Source organism: Acytostelium subglobosum (assembly GCF_000787575.1).
Source record: "Acytostelium subglobosum LB1 DNA, scaffold: scaffold2, whole genome shotgun sequence".
In the NCBI taxonomy this organism is placed as follows: Eukaryota; Evosea; class Eumycetozoa; order Acytosteliales; family Acytosteliaceae; genus Acytostelium; species Acytostelium subglobosum.
Genome location: NW_012236530.1, coordinates 1,060,731 through 1,084,889, shown reverse-complemented (window position 1 = coordinate 1,084,889; position 24,159 = coordinate 1,060,731). Strand labels below are relative to the sequence as shown.

The window sequence follows — 24,159 nt, the reverse complement described above, 5'->3', positions numbered from 1 at the left end:
TTCCAAAGGTGATTGATGGGGACACGATCGATGTGATCGTATCGCATCGCACACTGTCTCTGTTTATTTCTCAAAGAGTAGACCTGGCTGTCCAATGGTTGCCTCCCAGCTTTCGAATCCATGCTTCCTGAGCTCATCCTTTAGTTGATCGACGACAGTCTGTTCTGTAGTTGGCTTGAGAAGTGTGATAGCACAGCCACCTCCACCAGCACCAGTCAACTTGCTGTGAAGTCCAAACTGTTTGGAAACAGTGGCGATCAGGTCCAATGTCTTGTGTCCAACTCCAAAGCATCCAGACAACAATGCATGATTCATATCTATCATCAACTCGATGGCTTGTTGAAGTTGCTCCACATCTGAATCAATAAAGTACTTGTCAAAGGCTGCCAGACACTCCTTGGAGATGTTGTCAATGAGGACAGCAACGGGCTCCATAAGATTGTTGTAGGTCTGATGACGGTTGACGACACCCTCAACCAAGATCTTGGTCGATCTGCTCACTCTGGTGTCTGTGATCAATAGACGCAGGGGAGGGATTCTATCCAGTGGCTTGATGCCATCCTTGCGAGTGAATGATATGGCGCGACCATAAGTGCTGACGGCATTGTCGATGCCCGATGGAGTGCCATGCATGATCTTCTCGCCCTGAAGCGACCACTGATTGATCAGGTCGAGTTGCTTGGCACATGGTGTGTAGTGAGTGTCGTTGCAGGTATGTGTACCCTTGCACTGCTCACAGCCGCCACATGCGTACAGATCAAAGACGCGCAGGAGGCCTGCCACAAGACAAACGTTGAATGAACCAGACGAGCCTAGACCGGCACCAATAGGCAAGTCTGACTTGAAGTGAATGTGCACGCCATGCTTTAGCTTTGACAGTACACAATACAAGAAGAGAGCTGATTGAATGCCCTTCATCGAGTGTATAGTTGCTAGCTCTTCAAGGAAATGATTATTACATTCGCATGGTTTGAAACTATCAACTGACTCAATGTCTATTCGTTTGATTGATGATTAGTAAGATGATCACGTTGTTGTTGGAGTACTGGTATATTACTCTTGTAGTTGGCAAGTGAGGACAGCTCTTGTTTGGTCCACTTTAGTTCGTGATTCAGTCCAAGATCAGGCAATGAGACAATGAACGCTGGTTCGTCTATTAATTGAATGGTGCAGTTTGTTCTTAGTGATAGGCCTGTAGCGATAGATGTCTTTCCAAGTACAACTGCATGCTCTCCAAATAGAATCACCTTGCCTGGAGCAGACACTAATGTAATCATAATGTAATGTAAATATCTTCATCCATCAACATTCGATCAACTTGTATATATACCTTTGATCTGCTTGCTAGTATCTGATATCATGATTATTACTGTATTGTTGTAGTACTACTAGTTTGTTACTGCTGTGAACAAGATTGAGTATGTCTTAATGAGTGACTGACTGAGTATGAATGAGTGAATGACTGAATGAGTGAGTGTGAAWTGAGTGATTGAGTGAATGAATATGAAAGTAGTGACAAACTCTGTTTAGGTAGTAGTAATAACACTAATAACTTTGAAGAGACGCGCACAAGAGGGTAAGGGTAGGGTAGGGTTGGGTAGGGTAGGTAAATGATGACAAAGTCGATCACACAAACACACTGAAGTCAGACTCTATCTATCTCTCTGACTGACAGTGGACAAGTCATAATGGTTATGAGTTAAGATGTCGAATCGACAATGTGGGTGTTATTATCAATTATTTATTTGAGAGATAACGTTACCAAATATCCCCCAAATTTGAAAGGGTTCTATGGTTTGACTCCCGAATCTATTTATCCCCCCCATCCCAGTAATAAATTAAATTAAAAATTAAAAATAATAGGTATCCTGGGAACAAACAGGGTGTGGTGGTGTTAATGATGGTGTGAGTAAATGATAATGAAGAAGGGTGTGTGTGTGTGTGTATGAGAGGATGGATGGAGGTTGCTAGATGAGGACTGGGAGTGCGAGAAGAAGAAGAAGCTCAGGTCTGTCTCTGTCTGTTGTACAACTTGTTGTTATTGTTTGTTGTGTTTGTTGTTTGTCATTAAACGTGACATGTATGTAAAGTGACGCAGTCGACTGGATTTAGCAATCGAAGAAGGATTAGAAGACCAACAACAACAGCAAACAAATACATGAACATTGACAGATAGATAGATAGACACACATTCAGCACCAGCAGTAGGCGTTATAATCGCGATATTATTTATTACAGATAACAAATATATAATATATAATATAATATAATATAATATAATCATATATAGATGCAATAGCGTCAGAATCAGAAAGACACAAAGAAGATATAACCTAGAGGGTTGTTGCCGATAGAGCGCGATCGAGAAGAGGACATCCACAACGGCGACTACACGATCCCACAATCCAAGTGCCAGTCTGACTGAGACTGTGACACATCATCATCATCTATAGACTTCTATATTATTATTATTATTATTATTATTATTATTATAATTATATACACAAGAGGAACATACTTTGGAAAACACAACATGAAAGAGACAAGACAGGACGTTGTGTTTGGAGGATGGTTCAATGTGTATACCACCACAAGCAACTATAATTATAATAGCAGCGATAGTACGACGACAACGACAACACCATCAACATTAACAACAATAGAAGACAAGACACCAAATATCAATCAATTTAAAGAACATGGAACATCATCATCAATTATTATACCTACAGTGGATCAATCATTAACAACACCAACATCACCATCAGCATCACCAACATCATCATCGTTACCAACATCCCCACCATCAGCCTCATCAACACCACCATCATCATTATCATCGCCTCAGCTGACAGCAATATCATCGGCATTGGTGGTACGCAAGAGCGACTCTTCAGTGCCAACGACATCGATCAATCAATTGAGCAATGGTGGTGCCATGCTACAACTCAGCTGCAGCAGTGGCTCGCTGTTGCTCTCCAGTACAAGTCGCTCAACCATGAGCCAGAGCAGCAGTAGCATCGACAGCAGCATCTTTGACGACGGCGAGTTGGACAGCATCAAGCAGTATGGCAACATGCAACAACATCAACTCTCTCAGTTTGACTACGTGCCCACCAATGTAGCCATGGGTGACAACTCATTCTCTGATGGCCTCCACAACAACAGCAATTCCAATCCATGTTGTCTGCAACTGTTTGATCTGGCATGTGAGATCATCATTCACATCTTTAGATTCCTCTCACCGTTTGACCTGCGACACACCTCCAGTGTCTGTAGACATTGGTCAGCACTATGCTCACTCGATACACTATGGGAGGAGAAGTGCTTCTCGCAATGGTCATGGATGACCAACATCTGTGAGGAGAAGCTCAAGAAGAATGCCAATTCATCTTGGAAGGACTTCTATCGTCATTGGGCAACAGAGGTATGTCCAAAATGCAACAAGAATGATTCACCATTCATTCCATTCGATCAATCACTCACTCCCTTCATTCAATCCAATCAATCAATAGTATGTCAAGTGTGCAGGATGGTACAACTATTCATTATCGAGAGATGAAGCGACTGCTACATTACAGACGATGGCAAAGGGTACATTCCTGATCCGCAAGAGTTCCAAAGCAAACAATCTCGTCATATCATACAATGTGCATAGCAAACGACCTCAACACCTTTTGTTATAGTATGTTCTCCCTCGAGGCCTTGACATGGCGCGACATGGTTTGTTCACTCACTAACCCATCCCTTCCTTGCAGCAACCTTGGACCATTTGTTGGAGTATTTCTCAATGATGAGATGGGCAAGATATACCCGACCATCTCTGCGTTGATTAAAGAGAAGAAGAAGTTCTTGAAGCGACCTTATAATGACATGTACAATGTTTATGAGAAGAAGGCACAATGTAAACGAGAGTACCTTCTTCGCATGATTGAATGTCCCAAGGAGCGTCAAGGTCGGACCCTAAACGATATGCTTCTACTTCACATCGCTTCCAAGGTATGTCTTGCACCTGATCACTCTCTCCCACCACTCGCTCCTAAGTATACTCACTCAATCAATCAATCAATCAACCAATGATCAGTGGTGCTTTAGAGACATGATTGAGACATTGATATCACTTGGAGCCAATGTAAATCACATGAACCCAAAGAATGGCAAGACTCCTCTTCACTACTCCCTGTGCTTCATTCACGGCGAACCCAACACCGATATGAGATATCAAGTTGTTTCAGTATGTATATCACCTCCTTGCCAGCCACCTTGGGACATGTCCTCGACCACTGGCTAATCCCAATCAATCAATCATATTCTAGTATTTGCTTTCGGATAAGGTATGCGCTAGAGTGAACATATTGGATAACAGAGGACGTTCTCCATTACACATTGCTGTCAAACAGCATCAGTCCGACTCGGTCAAGATGGTGGAGCTATTGCTCAAGCATGGCGCAGACGTAACAATATGCCAGAACCGTGGTCTATATCCACTTCACATTGCATCAAAGGAGAACAATCTGGCGATGGTAAAGCTGTTGCTAAAGGTATGTTGTTTTCTTTCGTGACGCTGCATGCACTTGTACTTACTTACATCTTATCCAGCACAAGAAAGTGGACGTTAACTGCACGATTGCGGCTACACCATTGTCAAAGCTTGATGGCACGTGCGGTGACGCATCGTTGCACATTGCTGCACACAATTGCATGTATCCCATCGTCAAGGAACTGCTGGAATGTAAGAATATTGACATTGATAGGGTGGACGACAAGAAACGAACTGCATTACATCGCTGTGTATTACGAGTATGTATCAATCAATCAATCAATCAAAGGACGACGCTAACTCTTTGGACACGACATTATAGAACCAGGATTGGTTGGGCATGACAAGATTTGGCAAGCCATCACAGACATACTTTTCACATCAGATCGTTGACTTGTTGTTTGAGAAGGGCTCCAATCCAGCCCTGATCGACTGTGATAATAACACAGCATTGCATTTGTCCATCTTGAAGGGACACAGACAGAGCACGGTCAATCTGATGCACAAGGTCAAGACGAGATGCGACCGCTTGGAGCCCTCGATCTTTGGCGTCGACCGTCTGATCCGGTGCATCGAGATTGGCCAGCAGAGTCCCGACATTGCAAAGTCACGCGATGATCTCCGCTACTCCATCATTTGTGGCTTCAGGGAGATCACGCTGGACGACCTTGACAAGACAATAGCCAATCACTACGAAGACATCCGATCACTCATCAACAAATATTTCACTCCATCATATTCTCCACCTCCTCCATCACTGTCGATCAGTGGCAGCTTCACCATTCCATCCTCATCCTCATCCAACAAGAACAACAACAACAACTCAATCTCTGTAGCCGTATATGATAACTTTAGATGTACAAATTAATAACAAACCAACCACAACGAACGAGCAACCAACAAACAACCTCCTTACCCTACTTGCGATGGTATACCATTACTACTACTATGCTACTACCTCTGGGTAACTGGTGGCGTAGCGCCATACCATCTTCTAATCAGATTGGGTTCACTCTTCCTCTTCAGATGGCTCAATATCCCAAGTTCATTCTATCAATCAATCAATCCAGCCATGAATGAATGAATGAATGACGATATGTTGTGAATTCTCGGGTCTACTTCATCCATCAAGCCGGCTTCTCGAGAAGGTGGGTTCGCACGATGTCGGAGCCAGTCAATCGTCATCTCCTCATGTTGGGCAGGTTGCCCACCCGGGACATATGTCTAGCACTCATCAGATGCCATCCAAATCTTGTGTTTTGACAAAAGGTATGTTTTTCAAATGTTGTTGTCATCTGGACCCAAGGTCATCTTGTCGCGTGATCGTGATAATCATTCTTTTGATGGGTATCCCTTGACACAATAATAAGTTGTTGTCAACATCTACCTTTGACGAGTCTTTACCCATGTTTGTGTTGTATGTGTCTGTACGTATATACTTGTTTGTAATCATTTACACTCAATCAATCAATCATCATTCACTAATCAATCAATCAAATATTTTGTAAAAAATAATAATAATGTCTTTTAAAATTATTATATTAATATTATGTTGTCTTGCTGTAATTGGATACGCCACATCAATCGATCATGAACATTATCCACAACATCATACTGTTTATTCAACTTTGGATCACGCCAAACAATACCTCCAAGATTATCAATCATCTTTGAGGAAGTTGATCGGTGGTGATGAGGAGATGTTGGAAAAGTTCAATCCATCATTCAATCATAATTGTATCCATGACAAGGTGTCCCAACATCTGGCTTACCTACAACCCCATCATCCAGCCCCAGCCACAGAGTATAGCCGTGCTGCTTCCAACACCAACCTCAAAGCCAACAACAACCCAGTTACCAGACATCCAATCAGGATTATATTCAACACGACCTTCTTGAGATCCCCTGAGCCCAATACATGTTACTCAGTTGGCCAAATGATTGGCAACTACCAATGTACCGCACGTGATGTACTCACACCAGAGTTGGCAACACTGATTGAGAATACATTGTTGCCACATATCTCCACCACCTATGGATCAATCCTGGAGGTCAATTCAACAGAGTACACCAACATCACTTTCAAGGGTACGTGTTCCGGTGAAGGCTACTCAATGGATGTTAGGGGATTCACTGGTGACTATATGATGTACGTCACTTCTCATCCCACCAGCAGCCCAAACACCATTGCCTACTCCACTGCCTGTGGAATCCGTGGATCCAGTCCATACTCCCCATACCTTGGTCTGATCAACTTTGCACCCAGTTGGTTCTCACTCTTTGCCAACGCCACCTACCTTCAAACTCATCAAGCTAACTGGAATTATCTGTTCCAGTAAGTATACTTAACTCAATCAAACTGGAGCTATTCCAAACACTCATGATCAGTTACTAACTTTGAATCCATCAAACACATTATTTAATAGGGTTGCACTCCATGAGGCCACTCATGCACTTGGTTTCTCGGCCTACATGTACAGCCGATTCGTTGACAGGACAACTGGTCAGGTGTATAACACCACCCAGGTTCAGGTTACCACTGATGGTACATCACCATCCGGTCAAGCCTACAGCACCAAGAGAGCATTCTTGTCAACTCCAGCCGTGAGGGCATTCGCTCGCCAACACACTGGTTGTGATACTTTGCCAGGTGGTGAGTTGGAGAACCTTGGTGCATCGGGATTCACTGCTGGCAGCCATTGGAAGGCCTCGCGTATTGGAGAGGAGTTGATGCTTGGCTACGCCCAGACTGTGGCGCCACTCACCAACATGACCATCTCATTGTTGGTGGACTCTGGTTGGTACACTGTATACAACGCCACTGGCATCAGTCGCTACCTCTTTGGTCTGGACAAGGGATGTGACTTTGCCATGAAGCCATGCTCTGCCCAAACATGGAACTACACTGGATACTGGCAGCCTTCCAACCCACAGCTTGGTTCATACAACATCTCATGTTCGGCTACCCGTGCAGCAGTTGGTATCTCGGCTATCATCGAGTACAATGGAGTGCTCGACCCCTCTGTTCAGCACTTCTCCAAGCCCACCGTTGGCAGCTTCAATGGCTACATCTTTGATTATTGTCTGTTCAACTCTGCAGAGGGCGCTGCTGCAGGCTACTTCTGCTTCGACACCAGTCGCAAGCCAAGCCAGGACGGCGAGACATTTGGCCCCAACTCTGCCTGTTTCCTGAGCAACAGCAATGGAAGTGCGAGTGTCAACACACCAGCATGTCGACCACAAAGATGCAACAATGGTGTGATTGAGTTCCAATACCAAGCCAGATGGTATGGATGTCCAATGGGACAGATGGTCAATGCCAGTGGACTAGTTGTACAATGTCCAAATGAGAGGCTCTGCCTTCCAGGTAGAGGTGGAAATGATATCAGCATGTCCTTGTCACTCCAACAACACATGAGTCCATTGATCATCCTGTTCCTCTTATCAATGTCAGTCCTCATGGTATTAATTCAACAACAAAATTATTAAGTATTGTTTTTGTACTTTCCTTTTATATTTGTCGTATCTGAGGGATTGAAGTAGTTTGGAGAAGATTGTAAAGGAGAACTTGGTTGGTAACCCATTTGGAAGCAAACTCAAAACTAAAATGAGTATAAGTCTCATTAACATCCATGTGAATAATCAGTGATGTTTCTTTGTCTCCTTCAATTTGAGATCCGATAGCTCTCCTACAGGCTTCAAAGTCTGTTGAACTAATGGCTTTGTGGATTATGGAAGTGCGGTAATCTTGTGTCATTGTCGAGTCAAGTACTAACCTAGCATTCCCTCCCACAATATCGAATGAGTCTATGATATCATTCTCTTTGATTGAATGTATGTCCTTGGCATCAAGTAACTCGTTAAGTGTCCACAAAGGCATATAAAGAGTGATTGGTCGAGGTGATATCTTGAGGAAATCATTTGTAATGGATTCATTTGGGGAGGATATGAGGATGTTGGCACATTTGGCGATTAGGTTGATTGGTGGAGTTCCATCTGTGATGTACCAGAGGTTGTAGTCAATGTCTTGACCTCTAGGGATCAGAGAGCTGAGATGGTCTAAAGGATATCTATAAGCAATGGGCTCTCCTTTCACATCAAATGTAAAGTAATGCACCATGTTGGGTTCTTGCCATGAGTGATAAATGACAGAGTGTTTGATGTGTCTACAATGTAGGAGTAGATAGATGCCAAAGAATGATTTACCCATTCCTGGACTTCCACTTATAAAGATGCGAGGGTTGGGGAAATGTGATCCTGGTTGATTGCCGAGATGAGTGAGAATGATAGAGAGCAGATCCTTGTATGACTGTCTGACCATCAATCTCTTTGTACTGACAAACTCACAAGATGTAAGTGTGATTGGGTTCTGAGTGATGTCCGCTCCAGTCTTCCAAAAAGTGGACATCCCTACTTGTTGAAGTGTTTGGTTAGGGCAGCAAGAGGGTAGTCTGGGCTCTTTATTGTTCATGATGGCATCTACTTGTTCTTGTGTTTCTTTATTGAGCATGATTAATGTAATATATATATATATATAGATAGATAGATAGAAGTATGAATGATAAAGTGAATCAATCTAATAATAATAATTAATAATTGAACCCTCCCTTACTTTACCGGGTCTAAATGGCCGAATACAAATGGTATGTTTGAGCAAATTACTTGTCAGCCTGTTTCCATTTAGAATGGAATACAAACCATCTCATCATTACCCAGGCGGCGAGGAGAAAGCGCTTTGTATTCGGGCTTTTAGAACCGGTAAAGTAAGGGAGGTTATCCCTACTTGTTGTTGTTGATGTTGCGATGGTCCTACACATGTGATGATGTTCGTACGTTCAATAATATAAATAGACTTACGATTCTCATTGCGCTGTGATATGGCTGCCTGATGAGATGGGAGTCTAGATCGATCAATGTATACATTTAGCATTAAATATATTATATGTATAAATATTAATGAAGGTGAACATGAATGATAATAATATTAACTTGTTATGATTTAGTCGTTCATCGAGCGCAAGGACCCGATGGATGCTGCCACCATCGACTACATCCACGAGTCGATCAAGATGTGGTGTTTTAATTGTTTTTTTTAAAAGGTGTGTCAAAAGTGGTCCTGGACCTGAAAAAGAAAAACAATAGGTCCTTCAATCGGCGTCAAAAAGTGTGTTGACCACCACCCTCTCACATGAATCTTGAGCTTTGGTGTCTCCACACCTTAGGCCTGATTGATACAACATGAAGTCAGCACTCATCTCTCAACACTTCAATCTATCTCTCTTATTTATTTATTTATTATTTATTTATATATATATATATATAATATATTTGTTCAAATTGATATCACTTATAACAATTGATCATAAGATTATTCAATCTCAAGATTAAATCATACAATCAATCAATCAAACAATCAAACAAAATATGATCAAGTTTGGAGCAGCCAGGATAAAGACTGGTGGCACAGGCGTAGATGATAATCAACAGGCAGCAGACTTGCATGATGAGACAAATTGGCGATCCTCAGCAGGTCCCTCCAAAGCAGATGACCTCTGGAGATTGTTCAGAGCATCACTCGACTCACCAAAGGTATAATAATAATATCATATGATCGATCAATCAATCAATCAATCATTCGAATGATATCATACTGACTGACCATGCATCCGGATAGTCACCTCAACAACAACAAACATCTGAACAACACTTGAAGAGAGTGGTCAGCCACTTCCATCCACAGTACGATATATGGAATATAGAGATGAATGCAAATAGCTTTGAGATGAAGACAATGGCGTTGAAGATCAAGTCCACACCGATATTGGATATTCAATCACTTCAATTCGTCTCGTCACAATTGTGCACGTTCGTGATGAGCCTCTCAGTGGCACTGACTGACGACTCCACACCCATGCCCACCGACGGCATCTACCTGATGGCGCTCATCAACATATTGTCGCGATCACAACTCAACAACGCCCTGCTGCTGCAGGAGAACGCGCTCACACACCCATTCCAGGCCGCGCGACTGGCCACCCTCAAGCTCTCGTCCATCAAGGACACGGTCGCAGGCGGCACCTTCCGCAAGTGGTGGCCATACCTTCGCCTGCTTCTCGGCCACTTTTGCAACTTTGTGTCCAACTTCTCACATGATCGCGCAGGCTGGCTGCGCTCCATCCGACACAGCTTCGATCTCACCACACTGGCCAGCAGCAACGACGACGTGTTGGGCGCACCATCCTCGCCAAACATCTACTCACTGCTCCAGCTCTACAAGCTGGGCGTCGTCGGCATCCTGCTCGACTGCATCCAGTTCTACAACGAGAACTTGGGCGCAGTATGCGCGTCCGACAGCGGTTCGGCCAACTTCCGATACCTACTGGTGGATGCACTTGGCTGTCTAGTATTCTCAAGCAACAAGCAACATTGTAAATTAAAGGAGTCTGGCGCTGAGATGAAGATCCTGCTCGGTGGCATCTGTGGCGGACAACGTGGCGGCAACAGGCACTCAACCGAGCTTCAAAGTTTCAACACCGAGTTCCAATTCCAACTGCACATGCTTCGAGCAATCAGAGAGTTAATGTAAATATCATCGTCATTCATGGAACCATTCAAATCACTCACTCACTCAATCAATCAATCACAGTGACAATAATGTAGAGAATGCAAGATGGTTCATCAATCTAAAGGGATTCAAAGTGATCAAACAGTTTATATTGTGGACGGTGGAATGTTTCCAGGCAGAGTCACATGGATGTACAGATGAGATGGTACAGAAACAAGCAAACAACACCGCAGCCGCCACCGCAGCCACATCGCAACAACAATCCAACAACAACAACAACAACAACAGTAACTTGGGAGCGGCGATGCTATCCAAGTCATTATCATCATCAGCACCATTTKGACAATCTAAACAAGATACTCAACAGTTTGAAATATACGACATACTCATCAGAGTCTGATGCCGTGCGCACACCAACACCACTCAAGCGCAATAGGATACCTCAACTGGTGCAGCTGTTTGACGTGCTGCACAAGCTCACGTTCTCCTCAATTCCCCTGGTCATACCAACATCCCCACATGGTGCCAACAAAGAGATATCAACATCGACATCACTTCAACAATCATCACTCCCAAGCTCACTTTCCAGCACGACCCCATCGTCAGGCGATACGATCGTCTTGGTGGGAGCATCAACATCACCCATGCTGTTGTCCAACAGTTTGGGCTCTGGACTGGGCGGGTCAAGCCCCTCCCTCCTCTCAAGCCTTGGCAACAACACGCTTGAGGACATCAACTCGATGACCAACAAGAAACATGTAAATACCCAATTGATCAAGATACTACTGGTGAGCTTGTTCAAGGCCAAGACCAGAAGTGACAACTTAGAGCTGCAACTGTCCATCCTGGAGTACCTCTGCAGCATCGTCAACGAGCACAGCGACACATTGGAGGTGTTGAGAAAGCATCTCATCTACAAGCTACTGCTCACATCCAATCACTTCTATCCCTGCAGCAATGACAACAATAATGACAACAACAACAACACCAGTGTACAGGCTCAACGAAGACAATACCTTAGCGATGGACTTAGGACTGACACAATGAACACTGTTCAATTCTTGGCGACATTGGACCAGCGCGACAATTGTGAAGAGATTGGCGCGATCTTGGATCTACTCAAGGCACATGCCAGTCAACCGGCAATCATAGTGGATGCATGCCAGATGTTGATCAACATCACCAAGCGCAATCCCAAGACAATCAAGGCCCTGCTTTCACAAGGTATCTTTGAGCAATTGGCCAACTTTGTCCAGCAGCTACTGGACAAGGCTGTCGACAGCGAAACAGAGTCGCAGCAACAACTGGCCATGCGTGCACGCAACATGGTGCTGAGCTATCTGGGCCAACTCATCGTGAATGAGGAGATGTCGCATCAGGCATTGGTGGACCGCACACTCATCACAACATTGTTCAACATCCTGCAACATCCCGAGCTGAAACAGTATGCACTCACGCTCATACTCTTCCTCATGAAGCTGAGTCCCGAGGGCGAGCATGACCTCAACGAGATCTACACGACATTCGCCAATCAGCTGTCCAACTTCAAGGATGATGGTAGTATCGTGCCAAACACCAAGAACAAGCTGTCGCCCGAGTACTCGATGGAGGTCAAGTTGTCGCTGCTGGACATCATCCGCCAGGTGATCAAGGGCAACCCCAAGAAGCAGTACCAGTTCAAGAAGTTCCACATGTTTGCCAAGGTTGCCAACCTTGTGAACGTGGGCGCCACCGCCAGCGACACGCCCAACTCAATGGCCAACCTGACCACGCTCTCACACTCGGTGCTGCGCACGATTGTCATGATGATGGCCAAGAGTGCCAAGATCAAGCGACACTTTATCAAAAGAATTGGATACGATTCGCTCAAGAACATCATACTCAAGTCTGAGCCGGTGATCTCATCGATCACACTCAACATCCTGCTGGACATGGTCGTCGACAATGAGTTTGATCGTGAGGAGAACTACTTCATCCATAACATCGATGCGCTGTTGCTCATCATCCACCTGCTACATCACTTCCCACTGGACCTACAGCGCCATGCACTCGACACAATCACACACATCGTCCAAAAGTGCACGACTAACCAACTGATATGCTGCAACTGCCATCTGATATACCATCTGCTGTGTGCGATCGATGCCATTAGCGGGTCAGCGCAGCAGCCCCCCATGGACATCACCTCCAAGATCCTGCACCTCGTCCAAACACTTGGTCTGCACAGTGTCAATGTGCGTGAGCTCAAGAAGCTGTTCCGCCTGCTCAAGAGTGATGGCACGGGCGGACGACGCCTGTCCACCACCTCAGTCCTACTGTCTACCCTGCAGAACATTGCAGTGTCACGCAATCCTGGCCCACAAGTATACTTTGACTTTGATGGCAAGTCTTCATTCATCAGTCTGCCTACATTCGAGAAGTGGCCCTTCACCAAGGGCTTTACGTTCTGCACTTGGCTACGTGTCGAGTCCTTTGTCGATCCGACTGGCGCGCCAGAGTACAAGCCGCGACTGATAAGTCTGCTCAGCGATACGGGAAGCGGCGTCGAGGCGTTGTTCATCTACCAACAGCTCCAGATACAGATGGTGACACCAGGCACCCCTCCCAAGCCCGTGCTGACCAACCCGCCCTCCCTGGAAGAGGGCAAGTGGTACTTCATCAGCATCGTCTACATGACCAACTTGTTCAGCAGCGAGATACGCGTGTATATTGACGGACAGCTGCGATCAAAGGCCACAATCAAGCTCACGGCCAACCTCTTGAGCGGCTCGATCAGCAACTGCAGGATTGGCAACAACGTGCGATTGGACAACAATGAGGCTGTGGCGCGTAGCAACCCACTCTACGGCCAGTTGGGCGCGCTAAACATCTTTGACGAAACATTGTCGCCATCTCAGATTCAAACAATGTTCTCGCTAGGACCAAACTTTAGCGCCACTCTACAGGACATTGAGGGTTTGGCATCAAGTGGCGGTAGTGGCAAGAGTAGCCACGCACACACAGTCGATCAATCACTGACCAGTCGGCTGTTCCTCAGCTACAATTGTCGCGCTATCGAGGGCGATCAATGTCTGGACACGACGCCAAACATTGGAGCCGATCGCCACTTTGACGGCACACTTCACTCCGTGCACCCATGCGTGTCACGTGACATCAAGGACATCATCTATTGTCTTGGCGGCATCAAGGTGTTGTTCCCACTGCTGCCACAGATGAACCAACAGTTGCTTCAGCAGCAGCCAGAGAACGCCACCGACACAGCCAACAAGCTGATCATTCAGATACTGGGACTGTTCCGCGACATGTTGCGCGGCAGCGAGGCCAACCAGGAGGAGATGTTGCGCTGCAACGGTATGCCCGTGCTGGCGTACCTCCTCCAGATGCTGCCACCCGAGTACATCACCACTGGAGTACTCACCATCTTTGTTGACATGGGCAACCAGATCTCTGAGCCCAGCCTCGTTGAGGAGGTGTACCGCCTGTTGCTGGACTTTAGGCTGTGGATCAAGACCAAGGTCGAGGTGCAGAAGAGTCTGCTTGTGATGCTCAAGCAGATACTCATTGATAAGATCGATCAACTCGAGGAGATATTCACAGTGCAGGCCATGATCGACCTCATTGCCAACTTCTATTGGAGCGAGTTCCACGAGACGAGCAAAGTGCTCAACACCAAGGACAAGCGGCCATCGCCACAAGAGATGTCTGAGCTCAGATACTTGATCTTTGACATTGTGCACCTACTGGTGCGCAACCCTACGCCCGCCGAGGTGGCCACCATCCTGCGCTTCGCCGTTTACACATTGGACGTGGGTCAGGCTGTCGACACACTGGCATTCATCTTTGATCTGATCGCCAAGGCCAACAAGTACCAGCCATTCTTTGACGAGATGGATCGATTGGGCAGCACAGACATCTTCCTCACACTCTTGTCTCGCAAGGATGAGTCTGTCCGTGTGGCTGCGCTCCAACTCATCGCCAAGTTGCACCTTATACCTATGCAGCCGGTCAGTAGTGGCGGCGCCTTTGGTGGAGGTGGCGGCGGTCTAGGCTCAGGCATCAGTCTGATGCCAATGATTGGCAGTGCCTCACCCAACAAGACGTTGAAGCGCAAGGCCAAGTCCATCTTCCAGGACTCGGTGATCATAGCCCGATCCCTCCACATGTTCCCACTCACCGAGTTCACATATGGTCACCTTCTAGCGTTTGCACTGGGCTCAGACAATGGAGACATTGGATTCAATCTCAATGTGATCAAGTTGGAGAATCTGATGGTGGAGTCTATCACAGACATTGTATTCCCAGAGGTAATGAGTTGTATTCTCAAGCTACTGCCTGTGGCAGAGTCCGTCCAACTGCTACTCCTCATTCTCCAGAACATCAAACTATTGATTGGGCACAGTGCAGCCAATCGAAACACCTTCCTCCAAATCGACAAATGGCCCGACTTACTCTTTGCTGTGCTCAACGACACTGAGATCAAGGACAATCCACAATGTATGTTCTCATTGTTTGATCGATCGATCGTTAGACCATGGTCCACTAACACTCACCCCATCTCCACTCGTAGACGGCAATGTAACAGAGCTAACATTGGACATTATGAAGATATTGGCGATTCATGCATTGAATGATGTGAAGGGATACAAGAAGTTGGAGTTGATATTGTCATCGCTCAGACCTTATGCAGAGCGTGGAGTATTGGACTACCATATGTTGACTAGATCATTGCTCAATGGTATCGCATGCTCAATCAGATCTGAAGCACTACGCGACAAGGACTCTAGCCTACACGATCGCTCCAAGCGGCTGTCTGAGAACTTGGTCCACTTGCTCCTGCTCACTGAGGAGTTCATCTTTTACTCTCCACTCGATGACCTCAACCCACTGGTCAGCTCATTCGCCATCGTCGACTTGATGGCCCTCGAGACAAAGTCTGTGGCTGATATCCTGGCAGCACCACCCCCCGACGCTGGCCCCGCCAGCATCTACAGCAAGACACATGAGAAGAATGATCGCTGGACTGATTATCAACTGGCCACAGACGTGCTCGAGATGGTGGAGGCACTCAAGATGTTGACTCTGCCAAAGTCCTCGGGCAATGACAGTAACAACCTGCAGACTGGCAAGCCACAGCTCTACCAGAGCCACCAACAGCGTGTCATCCATCGACTGTTCCTCGAGGTGATCCGCGAGTGTTACCGACGTGCCGAGCCCGTCAACGTCACGCACAACTGTCTGTTCAAGTATCGCACGGTAATGGAGAAGGACCTGCACTCCAAGTCGGACGACTCCAACCTGCGTTGCGCATACGCGTTGTCCAAGCTGATCCGTGCCATGCAGATTGCCACGCACAACAACAGTGTGGCGCACCAAAAGATGTTGGTGGCGCCCATCAAGGAGCTAGTGCGCAAGCTTCACTCACTACTCACAGCGCACCTGCTGCACAAACAGGTGAGTGGCAGCGCGACCAAGGTGACACAGAGCCAGCAGTCCGAGTATGAAGGTGAGATTGGCCGCTGGGTCTCTGAGATTTCAGACTCGACGCGCTCAGATGACTTCTGGTCCACGGTCACAAGCAACCCGCGCTGGACCCAGCTCTGTGATCACATTCACGACATGGCAGGCCAGATTGTGGGCGAGGACAAGGCACTTTCAATCAAGATTGAGTCGCGCAGGAAGAAGCGCGCCAAGAACCTGCAGCTGATTGATGATCGCGAGGCTGAGATCTTCTCTGGTGCAGAGAAGAAGGCTGACGCCGACCTCAAGAACATCGACAAGACATTGTTGTTCCCCGAGCGCGACAGACGCATTGCCCTGTTGAACGGCCTCCAACTGACCGTGTACGAGACTGCCGCCCATTGGCGCCGCATCCTTCGTTCTCTGACCAATGAGCGCGGTCCTTGGGGCACGACCGAGTCGGTTGTACACTGGAAGATGGACAAGACCGAGAACAAATCACGAATGAGACGCAAGCTCAAGAGGAACTACTCATTCGACGAGCACGCCAACTGCACCATGGACGATGTCAGCATGATGGCGGCGGCACGCGATAACTCGAGCGATGGCAGTGGCACAGAGTCGACGGCACTAACCAACCTCAAGGGCCTCAAACCGGTGCCCAGCAACAAGGACGACATTGTCGACGACTGGGCCGTGCTATGCGACTATGACAACCTGCTTGACGACCCGATTGTGTCACTGTCCACCACTCTCAGTTCGGTGCCCAACAGTCCCGCGCTCAACAGCTCCACCGCAGCCAGCACAAACAAGGAGAAGATCGTCTATAGCACGCAATGCGACCTCGTCACACCAAAGAGTGTGTACAAGGGTCGTCTGGATATCACATCGATGCGAATCACCTTCACTCAGGAGTTTGATGAAGGTGCTCCGGGAGTGGTGGCCACATCAAGCCCCAATCCAGAGCCCAAGATCAAGTCATGGAACTGCGAGCACATCAAGGACATTCAGCTCAGACGATACTTGCTGCGAGGCAGCGCCCTCGAGGTGTTCATGCAGGATCAGACGACATTCTTCCTCAACTTTAAGAAGAAGGACAGGAACAAGGTGTACAGCAAGGTGAACTCGGTGCGAAGAGCGTACGCCAAGGACGTGCCGCCAACCCCCAACCCTGCCGACACACTCAAGAAGGCGACGAGCGAATGGCAACAGCGCAGGATGTCCAACTTTGACTATTTGATGCTGCTCAACACAATTGCCGGTCGCACGTACAACGACCTCACACAGTATCCCGTATTCCCATGGGTGTTGAACGACTACAAGTCTGCGACAATCGACTTGTCCAACCCAGAGGTGTACCGAGACCTCAGCAGACCGATTGGCGCGCTCAATCCCAAGCGTCTGAGCATCTTCCAGGAGCGCTACAGCTCGTTCGACGACCCACTCATCCCCAAGTTCCACTATGGCTCTCATTACTCAAGCGCGGGCATCGTGCTGCACTACCTGGTTCGCATGGAACCCTACACCACACTGTTCTTGCAGCTCCAAGGCGGCAACTTTGATCACCCCGACCGCATGTTTGACTCGATCGAGCTGGCCTACCGCAACTCACTGAACAGCACCACAGATGTCAAGGAGCTCATACCAGAGTTCTTCTACATGCCCGAGTTCCTGACCAATCACAACAACTTCAGCTTTGGTGCCAAACAGGACGGCCGTGTAATTGGCGACGTGCTGTTGCCACCGTGGGCAGCCACTGCCCAGGACTTTGTTCGCATCAATCGCGAGGCTCTCGAGAGTGAGTATGTCTCGCTGCACCTACATGAGTGGATCGACCTGATCTTTGGAATCAAGCAACGTGGACGCCAGGCCATCGACGCATGCAACGTGTTCTACTACCTCACATACGAGGGCAGCGTCGACATTGACTTGATCGAAGACGAGTTCACCAGACGAGCGACTGAATCCCAGATCAACAACTTTGGCCAGACGCCCACGCAGCTGTTTGCAAAGAAGGCGCATCCGGCTCGCGAACAACTGCAGGACGGTCAGCTGTCACTCTTCCGCACGCCACACAACATGCAGTTCTTTGGCATCAACATTGCCAACAGACCGTTGGTGTATATCTCGATACCCGAGCCAACGCACTTCATGTCCTACCTGAGCGTGACGGATCGCGTCACCACGATCAATCGATCCCGAGTGCTCACCAGCCACAAGTGGTTCCCCAACACGCCTAACGATCGCTCTCCATTCACTCTGGAGCTTGAGCCTCCCTCAAACAACAAGCGACGCATTGGCCTGCCATTTGCAAACGATGTGGTCATCAATCAGAAGTGCTTTGCCATCACAAATGATGGCCGCTACACCATCAGCTGTGGACATTGGGACAACAGCTTCAAGCTGGCGCATACAGACAGCGCCAAGCCAATCCAGAGCGTAGTCAAGCACAAGGACATTGTCACGTGTGTGGCGTGGTCGGACGAGGGCCAGACCCTGATCACAGGCTCACGTGACACCACACTCATGCTGTGGAACCTGATTGCTCATCGTGGAAGCAGTTCAACATCACGCTTTGACAACGTGCCCACTCACATCCTTTATGGACACGATGATGAGATCACCTGTGTGGACCTCAATGTTGAGCTGGACATTTGTCTCAGTGGCTCCAAGGATGGCACATGTATCATTCACAATCTTGGTCGTGGAGAATACGTACGATCAATCTGTCTTCCCAAGCAATCATCAGTCAATCAATGTATAATATCCAATCAAGGTCATATTGTTATCTACTCACAGGTATGTCATCCATGTAACCTGGAATCATTCCGATCATTCAATCAGTTACTCACACAACCTTACCATAATCATAGGATGATCTGATGATATATCTGTACAGCATCAATGGACAACTATTGAGTTCGGTGGAGACACATGGCAAGTTGAACAGTATGATTGTAAGCAAGGACTCTGAGTACTTGATCACAGGAGGTGACAAAGGAACAGTTGTAATCAGGACATTGTATAAGTAAGTGTTACACCAGGACTCGCCAACTACATCCATGTATTGTATTAACCAAACTCAATCAATCAATCAATCAATCAGTCTGAAGTTTGCTTATAAGCTCAGCTTTGATTCTGCCATTCACTCATTGGCAATGTCAAATGACCAGAGACACCTGATGGTTGGCCTTGAGGATGGTAGACTGCTAATCATTGCCTCAGTAGTTGGTAACAACAACAATTCCACAGTTGTCTCAAGTTCAATTAGTAGTATCCTATCCACCTCATTACCATCTTCCACCTCCACCTCAACCATTGCCAAGACATCTCAACAAACGACTCAGCAACAACAACAGCCTCCTCCTCCTTCTCCCCAATAATAAGTCCTTTTGTAATAAACTTTAAACAACTATCAGATCCAACAACAACATTTCAAACATACCATGTTGCCTTGCGAGCGCGTCCAGGAAGTCCATAACTTCTTTGGAACATCAGCAAGGTGGAACGGCAAGGGCCAACATTTCCTATGTATGTGTAGACCAACCAATTCTTGTATCGACACGCTTCGGCTTGCCTCGCCTCGCTCACAACGGTCATCCAATCTACACAATCTATCAATCAATCAATCAAACAAACCTAATCCAAAATTATCTAGCCGCGACTAATAAGTCTCAGAGTATGAAGGTGGTCGCAAATTGTTAAGACCTTACTGTCTCTTTAGATCTTATTTACTACACACGACCCTGTGCAACTACCTTACACTTTCATTCATTAAGTCATTCATTGTTTGTTTGATAACAATTGAGTGCCGAATGAATGATTGTTGTGTGAGAGAGGTGTTTATACTTTCAGACACACCCCCTTTTTAGACTTTGAGACAATCACTTCATTTCAAACACACACTTACACACACATAATTAACCATAAAGATGGATGGGAAGGTGTGCAGGTATCAAGACCTGCTACTGCTTGATGCTTGGTTGGATGGTCCAAGACCGGCGATCATACAACAGCATCAGCAGTAGTAGTCAATGTCAATGTCAACTACCTCCTCTATCTAGTTAAGGTTACTACTACTACTATTACTACATCTCTCTCAAAAGTTCATTCAACTATTCAATCAAAGATAGATAGATATAGAGACAGACAAATAATCAATCATTACAGGTTATACATACATACATAGATTGATTGAACAATAGATTCACTCACCTATTATTATGACTGAAAGTAAGTCACACTCAATCATATTACTTGATCAATGTGATCACTTACCTGACATGACAACTCAACTCAATCAATCAATCAAAGATGGAAATAAGGATACAGCTAGGATGGCCCTGAGAGCGAATAGGATCACCTTTTCAGCAGGTGCAAAGCTCGGTGGTGGATTGTATATGATTGAGGCGAGATGGGGACACGCTAGTATATCAACTGGAAGGAAGATATATGTGTTTGGTGGACAAGGTGAGTCACTATACTCCTCGCTCAGTGCATACGATCCCTACACAAGTGTTTGGAACGAGTTACATACACTTGGAAAGGCACCATCATCACGCTACGGTCACTCGGCCACACTCATCAACACATCAGACAACAACAACAATCCAACAATGGTCATGATCTTTGGTGGACGTAACAACAAGAAGTACTTGAATGATCTATATTGTCTCAATCTAAGTATGTGTCTTGATCAGCTGATCAATCAAACTAATCAATCAAACTAACCTTGTTACCCTTACCTTAGATACAATGTCATGGAGTACATTCCACTTTGATAAAGTTGAACCAGATGCTAGAGCTGGACACACATGTACATTCGTCCCTGGCGCCGTCACCACAAGTGGCGGCTCAAGTTGCAATAGATTGGTATTGTTTGGTGGCTGTCACTCAAGCAAGTATCTACGCAGTCCCTATGTTTTGGAGCTGCCTCGATCACAGAACGACACAATCCGTTGGGTCAAACCAACGACGCGAGGCAGTGGACCAGGTGGAAGAACGGGACACACGGCCAACCACGTCAAGGGCACTGAGAACGTAGTCATCTTTGGTGGCTACGATGGCAAACGATCATTCAACGACATTTATATATTCAATCTTCGTGACTACTCATGGAGCAAGGTCAATGCTGGTGGCATCAGTCCATCACCTCGCAATGGTCACACGGCCAATGCCGTTGGCAACAAATACCTTGTGGTCCATGGTGGCTGCAATGAAGCCAACTTCCTAAATGATGTACATATATTAGACATGGGTATGTTGTTTGTTCACTCGCACATCTCGATCACTCACTCATTCAATCAATCAATCAAATATAGAGAGATGGTGTTGGCTTCCACAACCATCAATCACTGGCTTGACATTGTTCACACGATTCCATCATACTAGCAACCTGTTGGATAGTGGCGAGATGGTTGTATATGGTGGTTGTTCATCTGGAGTACTGTACAGCGATATGTGTTCATTGGACCTTACATGTCTGATGGATACTGCTCCACATGTTCAATCATCTCAATCATCATCACAACAACAACAACAACAACAACCATCCACTACAGCAACAACTCTCATCACTTCATCTGCTCCCCCATCACTTCCACCATCACCCTCACCTGCCCCATCATCCACTGCCACCGCCACTGCCATCGCCACACCCTCAACAGAGCAACCAACACATGCCAAGCATACTCATACTCATTCTCATTGTAATGACTCAATCTCTGGAAACACCATCACGATCGTTGACTACAAACATAATCCCAAGTACTTGGAATCACAACTCACCAATGCACTGTCACTGCTCGTTCAGGAGCAGAAGCAAAAGACATTGTTGTCCACTGAGCTCCAGCAATCAAAGGAGAAGCATGTGGTCGCCAATCAGAGCATTGTGGTCGAGCAAAGCAAGTACGAGTCGCTCGAGAAGGAGATGCTCAAACTCGAGGTCACACTCAAGAAGGAGCAGAACCAGAAGAGCAAGGCACTGGACACGGTCAACAAGCTGAACAACGCACTCAAGGAGAAGGACAGTCTAATCCAGTCGCTGCAGCAGTTCACCTCTTCCAAGTCATCAACGATCGCCAGCAAACCAAGGAAGTCACTTAACAACAGTTTCAATGATGCCGACGTCCAAAGCACTGCTGAGCAGCAACAACAACCACCAATCTCTGTCAACCACACATTCATCGACGACATGTCCTCCATCTCCTCGTTATCATTGTCGCAGTCACTCAAGCGCGAGAATGAGGAACTGAGGGCCAAGCTCGAACAGCTGCAATCAAATCAACTCAATATACAAGCGCTGATGAACAAACAATTCCATGGTGGTGTTGGCGGCATAACGGTCGAGAAGATATTGGGCGACGACTTGGAACACAAACTGTCAATGAGCGATCTTGAACATCTCGAGGAGTTCCATCATCGCAGTCTCAGATCGGTTGGTGCCGCCAAACAACAGTTGCTGCAACGACAACTGCTACAACTGCAAAAGGAGAAGGAAGAATCATCCACATGTCTAATCTGTGCCGACCGTGCCATCAACATTGTTCTCCTTCCATGCAAGCACAGATGTCTCTGCCACGACTGTTCAGACGTTCTAAAGTTGTGTCCACTATGTCGCTCACCCATCACTGACAAGATCCAGTATTATTAATGGATGTGTGTTGTGGCTCATCTTCCATTCCCCAATCAATCAACCATTCAATCAATAAAGTATTACTAGTGCAGTATACCTTTATCCATAACACGACAACGACAAAGACATCATCCATAAGCATTCATACATTGGTTGTTAATTCATACCATGAATAAGTTCAACCCAATAATGGTCAAACCATCCATTTCCATTCAACAACATTGATCCAATAATAATCCGTCCGTCCATGCATCCACATTCAATCCATCCATCCATCAGATTGTCCAGGTTCCATCAATCCATCATCAATCCACAAACAATCCATCTAATTATTAATGAGATCCTATGATTGATCCAAACGTTCAGATAAGGTTATATTAACAACATGCCCAATCAGACGGATAATAATGAATTCATTATTATTAATACTAAAGTGATCTCTGACTGGAGGATGTAGCTCCATCCATCCTGCTGCCATATCCATGTTGTTGCAAACCAAGTTGTTCCAAAATACGAATAAGTTGTTGTTGTTGTTGTTTCGAATCGATCAAAAAGGTATGAATGAGTGGAATGAAACTAACAAATGAGGAGGACCAACCTCTCGGTTTTGGACCGTCGGCAAGCCATTCCAAAAATCATTAACGCGTGTGATTCGCCGTTGATCAGGTCCTCATACACACTCTCACCCGCCCTAAAATAAGGGTTGATCTCAAATCATCACCAAGACACGCATTCATCACTTTTTTTGGTTTTTTTTTGACAAATAGAGTCTATTTTTGTGAGATGTTGCAAGGACCAATCTTCCATTTCCACAGCCTTCTCCGCACCTAGCAACACAGGCACATCATACCACTCTAGGTTGTCCACGCTTTTCTACTCTATCTTTAACCGCACGCCGATTGCTCCTCCACCTTTTTTATTAAACAGGCAGTTAAAATAGGACCAATCTCCCACACACCAGTC

At 46.3% G+C, this 24,159-nt stretch overlaps 5 protein-coding genes across 5 annotated transcripts; 4 read left to right on the top strand and 1 right to left on the bottom strand.

Annotated features, from left to right (window-relative positions):
- Nucleotides 1-63: 63 nt before the first annotated feature.
- Nucleotides 64-1,361, bottom strand: SAMD00019534_011980 (hypothetical protein; the record flags this gene model as incomplete). Its single annotated transcript, XM_012903165.1, has 3 exons — nt 64-995; nt 1,058-1,264; nt 1,331-1,361. The coding sequence occupies 3 exons, from the start codon at nt 1,359-1,361 to the stop codon at nt 64-66; spliced, it is 1,170 nt and encodes a 389-aa protein (XP_012758619.1).
- A 1,172-nt stretch (nt 1,362-2,533) lies between these two features.
- On the top strand, nt 2,534-5,408 carry SAMD00019534_011970 (hypothetical protein; the record flags this gene model as incomplete). Its single annotated transcript, XM_012903164.1, has 9 exons — nt 2,534-2,621; nt 2,733-3,427; nt 3,516-3,685; nt 3,759-3,999; nt 4,085-4,234; nt 4,317-4,334; nt 4,401-4,541; nt 4,600-4,800; nt 4,863-5,408. 9 exons carry the CDS (start codon nt 2,534-2,536, stop codon nt 5,406-5,408), a joined length of 2,250 nt encoding a protein of 749 aa, XP_012758618.1.
- An 832-nt stretch (nt 5,409-6,240) lies between these two features.
- On the top strand, nt 6,241-8,029 carry SAMD00019534_011960 (hypothetical protein; the record flags this gene model as incomplete). The annotated part of the gene is made up of 2 exons (XM_012903163.1): nt 6,241-6,875; nt 6,967-8,029. 2 exons carry the CDS (start codon nt 6,241-6,243, stop codon nt 8,027-8,029), a joined length of 1,698 nt encoding a protein of 565 aa, XP_012758617.1.
- A 1,935-nt stretch (nt 8,030-9,964) lies between these two features.
- On the top strand, nt 9,965-19,945 carry SAMD00019534_011950 (hypothetical protein; the record flags this gene model as incomplete). Its single annotated transcript, XM_012903162.1, has 7 exons — nt 9,965-10,129; nt 10,215-11,122; nt 11,187-11,392; nt 11,499-15,599; nt 15,673-19,361; nt 19,436-19,590; nt 19,669-19,945. The coding sequence occupies 7 exons, from the start codon at nt 9,965-9,967 to the stop codon at nt 19,943-19,945; spliced, it is 9,501 nt and encodes a 3,166-aa protein (XP_012758616.1).
- An 840-nt stretch (nt 19,946-20,785) lies between these two features.
- SAMD00019534_011940 (hypothetical protein) lies at nt 20,786-23,214 on the top strand (the record flags this gene model as incomplete). Its single annotated transcript, XM_012903161.1, has 4 exons — nt 20,786-20,795; nt 20,877-21,245; nt 21,313-21,819; nt 21,884-23,214. 4 exons carry the CDS (start codon nt 20,786-20,788, stop codon nt 23,212-23,214), a joined length of 2,217 nt encoding a protein of 738 aa, XP_012758615.1.
- Between the last annotated feature and the right edge of the window lie 945 nt (nt 23,215-24,159).